At 41.3% G+C, this 13,943-nt stretch overlaps 1 protein-coding gene across 1 annotated transcript in view; it reads right to left on the reverse strand.

Moving 5' to 3' along the window:
• E2F5 (E2F transcription factor 5) overlaps nt 1-11,918 on the reverse strand; it is a 26,481-nt gene extending 14,563 nt beyond the window's left edge. Inside the window, exon 1 of the mRNA XM_007535344.3 lies at nt 11,396-11,918. Within this exon, the coding sequence (XP_007535406.1) occupies nt 11,396-11,641 (246 nt within the window). The 5' untranslated portion in view covers nt 11,642-11,918. The remainder of the gene's footprint in view (nt 1-11,395) is intronic.
• Nucleotides 11,919-13,943: the final 2,025 nt, after the last annotated feature.

Raw genomic sequence — 13,943 nt, forward strand, 5'->3', positions numbered from 1 at the left:
AGAGGACAGGACGACAGAGAGGGGGAGATAGGGACACCTGCAGACCTGCTTCACCGCTTGTGAAGTGACTCTCCTGCAGGTGGGGAGCCGGGGGCTGGAACCGGGATCCTCTCGCGCTTCACGCCACGTGCACTTAACCCGCTGCGCTAGCCCCCCCACACATACAACTTTTAAGATTTTAAACACATTTGGTACACGGTGCAAAGTTCCCAAACTATATTAACCGCACTGAATAATCAATTCAAGTACTATTTGTCTATATGTGGCTTTATTCTTAGTGTGCATAAAAAATGGTCTGAAAGAGATTATAATTTCACTTTTTTATACAAAAGTAATAAACAGCAACAAAATTAACTATGTATCTGAGGCTGAGACTATGGTTAGTCCCTTATCAAAGAACATTTTTAAAACGTCAAACAATCCCATCAAATGAAGTGTTAACAGAGGCTGGAAAACTGGAGGGGTTACTTCAGGTGGGAGCCAAAGAAAAGAGTTCCTGGAGGAGGCCACCATGTCCTTTCAATAGACCTCTTTGAGGGACATTAACTCAATAAGGAAATTAAATACCAAAAAGCAAATAGCTCACTTAAGGATACAAAAGCTTCCTTACAGAAACCATGCAAAGTGTTTTAACAGTTTTGCTGCTTCACGTGAGCCAGGAGATGGCTTACCCAGTATGAAGCCCATTTGATCACATGGAAGAACTCAGGTTCAAGACCCTGGGCACAATAAGGAAGTACCATGCAGAGGGAGCTTCAGAACAGTGGAACAGTGCTATGGTATCTCACCCCTCTCTTCCTCTGAAGAATAACTGTTCAACAGGAGCAGTGCAATAGTACAATTGTGAAGTCCAAGTAAAAAAATCCCAGCACAATAAAAAAAATAATAAAATAATTGTGATGGAGGTACAAATAGGTTAGTTCCCAACTCCCAGGAAAAATGAGGTATATGGGCAGCACTAAGAGAAATTACAGAAAGGAAGTAAAGGCCATAAAGCAGAAAAAGTTGAGACCATTGGACTAACTACAGATGAACACAATTAGAAAAGCTTTGAGGAGGCTGGGCGGTGGTGGCTCTCCCAGTAGGGCACACATTTCACCAGGCATAGCTTCATGTGCAGTGAGGCAGTGCGGCAAGTATCTCTCCTGTCTCTCACTCACTATCAAAAGAAAAAAAAGTTGCCAGGTGGAGAGATACAGACACTAAACCCTGGCTGCAAAAAGAGAAATTATTATTTGCAAATACTGAAAAAAGGGGGCAGAGACGGAGAGCCAGGTCATCACTGGCAAACGTGATGCTGGACATAAAACTCAGGACCTCACGCTTCAGACTACCTACTGGGCTGCTCACTATGGGTAACGAGTTAACAAAGTAAGTAAAGTGCAGGTGGTGGTGGCACACCTGGTTAAGTGCACACATTACATCGCACAAGGACTCAAGTTCGAGTCCCTGGTCTCCACCTGCAGGTGGAAAGCTTGAGTGGTGAAGCAGGGCTGAAGTGTCTATCTTTATCCTCCTCCTCTCTCAATTTCTGTCTCTATCCAATATTAAATAAAAATATTTTGGGGGTCAGGTGGTAGCTCAGCGGGTTAAGCGCAGGTGGAGTAAAGCACAAGGACCAGCTTAAGGATCCCAGTTTGAGCCCCCAGCTCCCCACTACAGGGGAGTCGCTTCACAGTCGGTGAAGCAGGTCTGCAGGTGTCTATCTTTCTCTCCCCCTCTCTGTCTTCTCCTGCTCTCTCCATTTCTCTCTGTCCTATCCAACAATAACAATAATAACTACAACAAGGGCAACAAAAGGGAATATATATATATATATATATATATTTTTTTTTTTTTTAAAGGTAAAACCAGGTATAGCATTTTCATGTTATGGAAACAGAGCTGTATAAAAATTTTGCAAGCCAAAATTGAGACCAGAGGATCTAAAGAAATGTCTAGTCTACTGTTGGTGTGGTATAGACATATTCTCCAGGCAGAAGGTATAGTGAAAAGAAGGCATGTGAGGGCTCTAGAAGGTCAGTTGGATGAAGTTATGTGAAAAGAGAGTGCACTGGGGGCTGGTTGAAGCCCACCTGGTGGTGCACCTGGTTGAGCGCACATTAGTGTGTAAGGACACAGGTTCGAGCCCCTAGTCCCCACCTGTGGGGGGAAGCTTCATGAATGGTGAAGCAGGGCTGCAGGTATCTCTCTCCCTCTCTACTCTCGATTTCTGGCTGTCTCTATCAAATAAATAAAGATGAGAGGGGGGGGAGCGAGCATTAAAAGAGGCAGGGGGAGGATTTTGGGCTCCGTAGACATTGGATGCCGTTGTAAGTAAAGAAGCTACATGACTTCATTCCTGTATTTTACATGTGTCAGTGCCATCTCCTTTTGAGTCCCTGAGTTCTCATCATACCTCCCACACCTCTTCCCTGAAGCCTTCAATGCTCAGTACCTAAGACTCAGTAGCTTTCCTCCTCTTTCCCCACAAGGGGAAGCTGTCAGCTACCAAGAAGGGAATGGAGGATACACTGGGAAACCTGTTTTTGTTAAATAGAATGGAAAAAAGTTTAGAAACATCTTATAAAAATTGGTTAATTGTGAGTAATATGAAAGAACTTAATTATGGGACTACAAGAATTATATTTACAATTTGGGAAAACAGAAGCCTGATCTCAGGTACATTGAGTATAACCAGCTGAAAAAATATTGAAATAATAGCCGTCTTTAAGTTTTAGCATATTGGGCAAGTTTCATTCAAGATCATAGTAATCTCTTCCCAAGTTTTCTCATTTTTTAATGTTATTCCAATAATTGATTTTTTATTTATTTTCCCTTTTGTTGCTCTTGTTTTACTGTTGTTGTAGTTATTATTGTTGTTATCGTCATTGTTAGATAGGACAAAGAGAAATCAAGAGAGGAGGGGAAGACAGAGAGGGGGAGAGAAAGATACACACCTGCAGACCTGCTTCACCACTTGTGAAGTGACTCCCCTGCAGGTGGAGAGCCGGGGGCTCAAACTGGGATCCTTAAGCAGGTCCTTGCACTTCGTGCCATGTGCACTTAACCTGCTGCACTACCTCCCTACTCCCTCAATAATTAAATTTTTAAAAGATGTATCAGAAAAGAAAAAATTCTTTCCATAAGCATTAAGTTGAAGATACAGAGATTTGGGGGTGGGGTGAGGTGGAGAGAATACAGATCCAAGGATGACAGAGGACCTAGTGGGGGTTGTATTGTTATATGGAAAACTGGGAAATGTTACGCATGTACATTGTATTTACTGTTGAATGTAAAACGTTAGTTCCCCAATAAAGAAATTAAAAAAGAGATTTGCAGGCTAATAATCAGGCATAGTCAGTCTTAACTGACACCTCCATGTTGCATACACTTATCTAATTAAATACTTATGCCATATCAGAGTAAATAGATGGCACAGTACACAAATCCAGACAAATATGGTTCACACTGGGAAGTAGCCCTATGCAAACATGTCATTGCCTTAATCAGCAAAGCTCCTGACATAACTTGACCTCAGATTATTATATTGTTTTTAAAATATTAGTTCATGGCACTGAGTGACTATGATCTGAAAATTATTATTGCCAGTCTTGATTTTTGTTTACTTTTCCTTTTGCATGGTAACACCTCACTTAAACATTACGGGCAAATGAAATGCAAGTTTATTTTCTCTAAGCAACAGGCATTTATATTTTTCTATCTAAACAACTTCCAAGTAATTATGTTCACAAATGCTGTAGAAAATAATAATTTCAATTATTACTCATTTGAGGGTTTGTATGTTTTGCTACTACCACTTATTCCTTTTTACGAATTTGCTGTGCTTTTTTTTTTTTAAATTGCCTTCAGGCTTATTGCTGGGGCTCGGTGCCTGCGTCAGGAATCCACTGCTCCTGGAGGCTTTTTCTGCTTTTTGTTGCCCTGGACGTTTTTTCGTTGTTGTGGTTATTATTGTTGTTATTGATGTCATTGTTGTTGTCATAGGACAGAGAGGGGGAAAGAAAGATAACACCTGCAGACCTGCCTCACCTCCTGTGAAGAAACCCCCCCTGCAGGTGGAGCAGGTGGCTGGAACTGGGATCCTTCTGCAGGTCCTTGAGCTTCCTGCCATGTGAGTTTAATCAGCTGTGCTGCCACCGGATCCCTGCGCTGTGCTTTCTGTTATCCTTCCTCTTTAATGAGATTCAAGGAGTATCTCTCCTCTATTAACTAATTTTGTTTTAATACGTGCAAAAAAGAAAATGATGTATAAAGCCAGAGAGAAATTACTTAAAATCTGGACATTTGTTAATATAATTTAAGAGGTTCAACTGAAAACTTTTATTCTAGATGAGACTGTCTCAAAATGTTTACATTTCAGCCTATAAACACTCTTCATTTGAGCAAAGAATCTTCCTCAATGACTGAGGGGCTTACTTCGTTTTGAGCATTATATCATTCAGTTTCCTGGAACTCAACTGACTCAGTGAAAATTGTGCTGATCTTATTCCTTTTTAAGTTCAGAATTTCAAAATCTTGTGGTTTTCTATTTTTTAACATTAAAAGCAAAGCAGAAACTTTATGTAGCAGAGGATTTTCAGTTTACCTCATTACAGAAATAACTGACTTATTTCCTTCCATTCAGTTAGGTCCTTACTAAAATTTTAAAACTCATTTCCTATAATTCAAAGAACTGAACAGAGATCATATGAAAGGGTAGTTTCTTCAGTTCTTAACCTCAAACATTTTCCTAAGAGTTTATCTCTTTATCAATCTCAGCTCCTAAAGCATGAAATGATTTGTTATCAACTTATACTACCAGAATAGTCATTACTGATTTGTGAAAGACTGGAAAAGAGGAAAAGGCAGTGGGATTCATTCAATGGTTGTTAAAACACCTATCACAATCACAATCACCTTGCACAATTAATAATCATGCCCTGAGGTGGACGTGTCCAGACCAGCTTTTTTATATGCATTGAACAAATGTTCAGTGAGATCAGGCAGAAAGAGAAGGAAGGATATGGGATGTTCTCACTCATAGATAAGTTGAGAATAAGATCAGAAGGGAAAACACAAAAGCAAAACTTGGACTAGAGTTGGTGTATTGCAGAAAAGTAAGACTCTGGGGTGTGTGGGGGGAGGAAGATCCAGGACCTGGAAGACAGAGGACCTAGTGGGGTTTTAACTATTATGTATGTGGAAAATGGAGAAATGTTACACATGTACAAACTATTGTACTTCATTTTATTGACAATAAAGCATTAATTCCCCAATAAAGACATTAAAAAGGCCAAGTTGTGGTGGACCTGGTTGAGTGCACATGTTACAGTGCACTTCTTCTAGCGTTTGCCCTTTTTCCATAGCCAGTCAACAGCGTCAGGTTGAGCCTGATGTAAAGTTTCGAGACCTCCTTTGAATCTGGAGAGGTGGCAGTCGTTGACTACGTGCACTAAGACCTGGGTTCAAGCCCTCAGTCCCCACCTGCAGGGGGAAAGCTTCACAAGTGGTGGAGCAGTGCTGCAGATGTCTCTCTCCCTATCTCCCCCTTTCTTCTTGGTTTCTGGCTGTTTCTATCCAAAAAATAAAGATAATAAAAAAAAAATTAAAAAGGAATCCTGTTTCACCTATTCACTCCTAACTCTTGGCTGATTTTTACTGTCTTCGTGTTTTGCCTTTTCAAGAATGTCTTAAGTTTACAACCTTTTAAAATTGGTCTCTCTCCCTTTGTAACATGCACTTCGTATTCCTCCCTACATTGTAGGAACTTGAGAGCTCATTCCTTTTTAGTGATGAATAGATTTTCACTATCTGAATACAAGTTTACTTAACCACTTGCCTACTGAGTTTTATGGTGTTTGGGTTTGCTTCCAAGTTTTAGGAACCATAAGAAATGTTGCTATAAATATCTGAGTACAGGTTTTTGTTATTATCTTTATTTATTGATAGGGATAGTCAGAAATTGAGGAGATACATACCTGAGGCTCCGAAGTCCCAGGTTCAACCCCCCACACACCACCATAAACCAGAGCTGAGCAGTGCTCTGGCAAAAAAACAAACAAAAAAACCCAAACCACAGGGAGACACCTGCAGCACTACTTTACCACTGGTAAAGCTTCTTCCCCCCTGCAGGTGGGGACCAGGAGCTTGAACCTGGGTGCCTGAGCATTGTAATATATGTGCTCAACCAGGTACACCACCACCCAGGCCCCAAGAGTGCAGGTTTTTGTATGAACCTATGTTCTCAACTCATCTGGATTAATTCTATCAGGATAGCAGGGCGCAGTATGAGTATATCATGCTCAGTTGTACTTATTTTTTATTTTTTTCCTGGAAGTTATTTTATTGGGGGTGGGGGTTAAGGGTTTACGATACACTTGTTGATACATAGGTACAAATTCTCAGGTCCATGTCATGGTTATCTGAAGAACACTCTCAACCCCAACTTAGGTCTCTTTCCACAATCAAGAACCAGGGTCCCAAGAAGTTCCTCTCCACACTGAGTCCTTTGCTTAACCCCAGTCTTAGTTTCATTTTGTTTTCTCTTTCTGCCTTTATTAGGTTCCACCCATGAGTGAGATCATATGGCATTTGTTTCTCTTTTTGCTTTATCTCACTTAATTTGTAAGAGTTCAAAGTTGGAAGCGACCCATATGCCCAATGACAGATGAGTGGCTAAGAGAATTGTGATGTAGTCCACGGTGGAATATCACTCAATTGTCAAAAATGAACTCATTTCCTTTGCCTCATCTTGAACTTAAAAGGAATGTTAAGGGAACCATGTTAATGCTTAGTATTCTAGAAGTGCATGATCAGCTTTACAAAAGAATATGCTTAGATTTATAAAAGTATGCAGTTAAGGAAAAAATAATAAATAAACACCTGCCAACTTATGTTGGAAAGTGGCTACACCATTTTGTGTCCTCACCTGCAACAAGTGGGAGTTCCTATTACTTCATATCCTCACCGATCTTGTTATGCTTTGGAATCCTGTCATTATAGGAGGTGTGTGGTGGAAGTTCAACACATAACATATAATTTGCCATCTTAGTTGATTTTAAGCATTCAATTCAGCAGTTTTAAGCACATTTACATTGTTGCATGACTGATAATTTCTTTTCATATTGCAAAACTGAAACTCTTAAACTCAAGGTATTAGGCTTGTTAGATTCATCGTAACAAAATAGTACAGGCTGGGTGGCTTAAACAACAGATATTTATTTTCTCACAGGGTGGGAGGCAAAGTGTTGGCAACAGTGGTTTTTTTCTGAAGCCTTCTCCTCAACTTTTGAAGTATGTCGATGGTTGGTCACATGGGCCTTCTGTGCAAGCAGCACTGGTGTCTTTCCAAATTTCTCTTCTTGTAAGGACACCAGTCATATGGGATCAATGCCTACGCTAGCACACTCATTTAAGGGAAATCAGCTCTTTTAAACAGTCAAATTCTAAGTTACAGAGGGCTTCTACATAAGGATCTTGAGGGAAGATAATTCAGCCCAGAGGAACCAATAAAAAAAAGCTCCCCCCCACTTTTAGCCCCAGGCAACCAATCTTCTACTCTGTTTCTGTGACCTGACTAAGAAACAGAGTATCTGATTTGTGAGTAGTATTAAGGTTCATCCATGATGTGTATGTATGTGATGTGTTCCTTCCTATTCAAGGCTGAATACAATTCATTGTATGCACACACATATTTCATTTATCTATCATGACTCAGTGAATGCTTTGGTTGCTTCCACCTTTTGGTTATTGTGAGCAATGCTGCTACTGCCATAGGTGTGACTAGCTGTGTAGGGTCTCCTTTTTAATTTTTTAAGAGATAGACTCAGAAGCAGAATTATGGTGAATAATGTAAAGAATGTACTAGAAGTGTGATATTCCTACCTATGTCTCTTCTTGGACTTATTATTTCTTTATTCTATAACACCGAACACCAAACTTTGTTTGGTGTCTCAAATGAAGGCCTGAGATTAAGTTATTTATGTCTTCCAGAGTGTGCATTAAACAGCTTATCATAAATGGGTGTGAGTCAGGTACCTGTGAGATAAGAAACACTGTAAGTGACATACCATATTAACCAAGACATCATTCAGGCAATTCATAACTTAAACACTTATAATAAAATAGATTAGTGATCTCAATCATACCTTAAAATGTTTTCCATAGCATCAAAACCACAAAGTATATTTCATAGGAATGCTCAACTTAAGAGACTTTAGTCTCAATTTAAATTCTTAGCACCCCCCAAAAAAAAAAACAGAACCCTAGTTCATGTTGGAAATAATATGAAATATATCCATCCCTACTCCCACATGTTTTCAAGTCAGAAGCTTAATACTTCTTCCTCCTCTTACAAGTAAAGGAATAACTTCCCATGCTCCTGTACAAATTAAACACTTAAATAAGAAGTTAACTTTTTAAGAAAGTTGAAAGGCAAAATAGCATAGAGAATAACAACAAATGACTGCATTCTAATTTTAGCTCTATCATTTCCTATCATAGGACATTAGCAATTAGCTTGTCTTAACCAACTTAATTTAGCACCTTGCAAGCTCTCAATAAGTGTCAGTTACTGCCCATACAAATTGACAAGCCACATAGTTTGAAAGGATCACTGGTAAAACTTCTGACTTCACTGGACTAAAAAGAAGTAACCCCCCTATTCCTCTGCTGTAAATAAGACAGTGTAACACGATTTGAAAGGAAGAGACTGAATAAAATTTTCTCTAACCACTTTCAAAGTGTTGAGTTTATTTCCTTTTTATGATTAAGTTATGCAGAACAACTTTATTAGAGTTGCTTTGCCTTGTTAAGCTATTTTCAATTAGTTATACTACGAAGAAGAAATGCACCGATTTTTCAGATTATGCTTTTCTTTAGTTACATGTGAAAACTTATAAAGGAAACAACATCTATAGTGTCTTGTGGATATTCCAGATATTTACATGTAAAGGTTGGTATGTTTGCATTCACAACATTTACAAAAAAATATGTCATTAACTGCTTCTTCAGAATGTGTCAAATAAGTACTGGGGGATGCAAGACAGTTGCATTGCCGGGTGTGAAGGCCTGAATTTGAGGTCTAATACAATATAGCACATCACTGGCAGCACCACTCCACCTTCAACTACAAAAATGCCTAAGAAAAATGTTAGTCTATATATTCAAAATAGAGGGGCTGGGCAGTGGCACACCTGGTTGAGCACAAGTTACAGTGTTCGAGGACCTGGGTTCAAGCTCCCAGTCCCCACCTGCAGGAGGGAAGCTTCATGAATGGTAACGTAGGGCTACAGGTGTTTTACTTACTTTCTCCCTCTCTATCTTCCTCTTCCTTCTCAATTTATCTGTTTCTATCCAGGAAATGAAATAAAATGGATTCAAATTAGAGAAACATTTGTAAATTGTCAGAATCAGTTCATCTGTAACATATTGTCAAAATGTAATGATCTGAGAAATGTTATACATGAACAAACTATTGTACTTTATTGTCGACTATAAACCATTAATCCCCCAATAAAGAAGTTAAAAATATATAGAATGGTCTCCTACTGTGAAACATCACTGAAATAGTTCAGTGTAATACTTCTGCATATACAGAATTTAAATGCTTTATGTAAATAAATACTGGGTTGTCTGAAAAATCATGACACATTTTTTTGCATAAAAATATGTCATGACTTCAGACAACCTAGTGTGTGTGTGTGTGTGTGTGTGTATGTGTTTAAGAACAATACCAATCTTGTAATCATGCACATAAGATGATGTTACTGCAGAAACGTTTTAACTTTTCAATTTTCTAGATGAATAAAACAATGCTTTATGAAGTTTCAAACACGTTTCTACTCACTGTGTTTCAGAGTTCCTGGCACCGTATGAAATCAATTATATGGCACGGAAGAGAAAGAAAAAATTAAAAAATCTAAAGGCATGGTGCAGAAGAAAAAAGAGAAAAAACTAACAAATTTAAATGCAAAGTCCTATTTTATTTTGGTGCAAGTTGAGTCACCTAATATTTGATCCGATTTGGAAAACCCCAATCTTCCCTAACACTGGGTACAGGTGAAATTCTAGATTTTCAGTTGCGGTATATGCTTTGTAATATTACTGGTTTTTTCTGATGGCTTCATGTGAAAAAGAATACACTTCAGTCCACAATTATTTTATATATAAATAAAGGTAATTAAAAGTAAATAAATACTATACATGTCATAAAGCACTTTTGTGGAGGGAGTGGGGAAAGTGGGGAAAGGGTTGCAGAAAAAGGAAAAAAAGAAAGGAGAGGAAACAATTTATAAATGTTAGTTACAATTACAAAGCAATACTTTAAGAAGACAGTAATTATTGTACTTCCCAAAAGGATGAAGTGCCAGTTTGTATAAAGCAGACCAGTCCCATAATTCATCAACCACTTACTGAACTGTACTATGACCAAAGAAAGGACTGAGGGATCCCTTCATTCAGGAAGTGTGATGGTAAACTGTCCTCACGTGGGAATTCACAAGAGCCATGAATAAAACTAACTTTCTTAAGAAAAGTAAGGTGGTTTCCAGCCACTCTTGCACATTTTGCTGGGATCAATTCTAGGTGTGTAGGCTAAGACAGTGAAACAACGCCTAGGAGGTGTTAAATACTGTCTAGTAATTCCCGTTTTATCTTTGAAACTCGATTCTTAACTTTGTGCGGGTTGAAGCTCAACACCCTTGATCACAATCTCTTGTTTTCTCACTTTTGTGGAATCTTTCCAAATCGCTACTGGATAGGCCACTGGTCATCTCTGCAGAATAGCTTTGGCAGCACTTTGTTGTTTGGAATATCTGAACTTTGCAAACAAAGAAGCTCACGTTTCCATAAACGAGCTCCTTAGTTCTTCCAGCTCTCTGGGTGAAACTTACGAAACATTCACTTTACGGCTGATAGTAAAAATCTCATCTACACAGATCACACGTTAAATCTCATACCCCCGGACGAATGAAAAGACGTGTACAAGGATGAGGTTGCTGTTGCTTACAATTACTATTAATCATTTCAAGAGGAGGAATGTGGCACTCACTCCCCCCCCAAGCCCTTTCAGTCTGGAAGTGGTGACAAAGTTGCCCCGCGCCCCCTCCCCCCACAACATCAGGTATAGGATCACAACTATCATCAGTTCTCAACAAGCAGTAAAGAAAAAAAAATCAGTCCTGAGACTCTTTCCTGGTAACGGGGCCGGGCGGGCACCCCGCGCCTCCGCCCAGGTGGCCGCGGGGCAACACAGAAGCCACGCGGCGCGCGAGGCCCCCGGGCTCTTTGTCGCCAGCCCAGCACCGCGCGGGGCCGCAGGGGTGCGCGCCCAGCCCAGCCCAGCCCTCCCCGGCCCCCGCGTCACCCCGGCCGAGAGTGCACGGCCCCGGCCCCCTCCGCCTCCCGCGCTCACCGCTTTGAGATCCAGGACGCCATCCTTGGCCTCCTGCAGCAGCGACACGAACTTGGTGGTGAGCAGCCCCAGGCTCTTCTCGTGCCGGCTGCTGCCGCCCCCGCAGCCCCCGAGTGGCGGCGGCTGCAGCTGTTGCTGCTGCTGCGGGTGCGGCGGCGGGGGTTGCACCTGCGGAGGCTGCGGCCGCTGCCCCGGCTGCCCCGGCGGCGTCTGCTGGCCAGAGCTCGCCGGTTCCGCCGCCGCCATCGCGTCCGCGCGCCGCTGCCCGTCCGCTCGCCCCCGCCTGCGGCCACCGGGCGAGGGGGCTCCGCTGTGCGGCCCGCGGCGGTTGGGAGCGGGACGCGGAGTCGCGGGCTCCCACAAGCAACAGGTGCGTGCGCGGAGCCTCCCGCCCGCCTCGCGGCTGCTCTGCGCTCCGGGCCTCCGCCCCCTCCCCAGGCCCCGCGAAGCGTGAAAGGAGCCCAAGGCCGAGGGGAGGGGGAGTGCAAGCCCGGCGAGGGGGCCGCCCGGGGAGGGAACCCGAGTTTAAATGGCAGGAAGTGACGTCGCGGCGCGCCGTTGCTAGGAAACGCATTTTTCTGCGAGGAGGAGGGAAGGGCAGCGGCTAGCCCCGGGAGCGGGAGTTCCTGGAGCTTCACGAGCGCCTCCTGGCGGTTCGCCAGCAGCACGGAGATGGCCGAGTGGGGCGTTAGAAGAGGACTTGTGTAGGGCAGAACATCGCTGTCTAGGGGACTAGGCCGCTTCTGAGCTGTCTTCCCATTTGCTGTGCTGCGCTAAATTAGTCTTGGATGGCTCACTTTGCACTGGGCAATTTCTTTTTGAGCTTTAGGTTCCTTTGTAAACATTTCAATGACTTGGACCAAGTGCACGATTTAGTTCCATATTCTTACTACTTTTTTATATTGGGAATACTGGAAAATCAGAATCAAGAAATTTTAAGGTGCTTGTCATCAGCACTCATTGTCAAGACCTTTATTTTATAGAAAATCCATCGTGAGGAAGAAGAGGTTATTAGTTGAGGGAAAACTCTTTAACTCTTGCAGTTAGAAACATGCTTATTTAAAAATGATTTTTTTTCTTTTCCTTTTTTAAAAATGATTTGATAAGAGAGAAATTGAAAGGGAAGGGTGAGATAGAGAGGGTGAGAGGGGGCTAAGTGGTGGTACACCTGGTTCAGTGCAGGCACATATTACTATGCTCAAGGACTCAGGTTTATGCCCCTGCTCCCCACCTTTAGGGGGAAGCTTCAGGAGGGGTGAAGCAGGCCTGCAGGTATTTCTCTTTCTCCCTACCTCCCACCCATCTCTCAACTTCGCTCTTTTCTACCAAGTAAAAAGTTCAAAAAACAAAACAAAAAAAGCAAAATACTTAGAAATCCAGAAAATGCTGATTTGAAGGACACCCCAAACTCTGTATCAGAATATGTTCAATGAAAAGAGAGAGGGAGAGAGGAAGAGAAAGAGACACCTAGAGCACTACTTTACCTCTTATGAAACTTCCACTTGAAGGTAGGGATGGGGGCTTGCACCAGGGTCCTTGTTTCTGATTAGAACCATGCTCTTAATACTTTACTGAAACCAATTTTTGTTGATATTAGACACAAGTTTTGTGCTTTAGTGATATGTCAAACCATTGGTAAATGAGGTAGCACACAGATGTCAACTTTTTTTCTTTTAATTACAAATTCTTGAGAATCTAATAAAAATTTTATTAAATAAATTAGTGTCATGTTTTTAATGTATAATAGAAGATGGCTAGCAAATACTGAGTGAAAACTTCAAATGAAATTAATTAAAAACATGCAAGAAAAAGTTGTCTTAATTTGAAATAAGCTAACAAGTGAAGTTACACAGACCATTTACAAGTTTTCTTTTTTTTTAATGAATTTTTATATGTATATATTTTTTTACAACATTTAATTTTTTTTTTCTTATTAGGGTTTCAGAGTGAAGAGAAACATACACATAATATTGGGACCTACGGGCCTAGTATTGTGAACCTAAAGGCTTGAATATTGCAGATGAAGATTTGGGGGGTCTCTATTTTGGAAATAGCTATTAGGTCTATTTTAGTTATATTCCAAAGGGCCCATGACTTTATTAATTTTTGCCTGAGCCTCACATCGGATATTCAGGTGGACCCAAGTCCTTGTCTCGGGGGGAGATGATGTCATGGCTGGAAAGAAGGCTAGAAAGCTGGATCGGGGAAGAGAGTAGCTCCCAAATATGGGATAAGTATATAAATATTGTTGACTGTAAACTCCATCAAATTGATCTGGGGCCCATATTTAACATAGGAGCCTATGTAACCTCTGCATCCCTGTAGGTCCTAACTCGCATTCTGTGATCATTAGAAGTAACATTCCAAGTTGCACCTCTTTGAGGACCCATCTTTCTCAGGTGGTAGATAAGAGTTTGTTATCCAACCTCTTTCAGAGGATGCAACATTCTCTACCATTGTTGATCCACATTGAGGGCAAGGTCCTATGGGGGCCCCCAAAGGGGCCCATTATGTTGTTCCTGATGGAGATGACCAGTAATAATGGAGA

Source organism: Erinaceus europaeus, chromosome 1, assembly GCF_950295315.1.
Source record: "Erinaceus europaeus chromosome 1, mEriEur2.1, whole genome shotgun sequence".
In the NCBI taxonomy this organism is placed as follows: Eukaryota; Metazoa; Chordata; class Mammalia; order Eulipotyphla; family Erinaceidae; genus Erinaceus; species Erinaceus europaeus.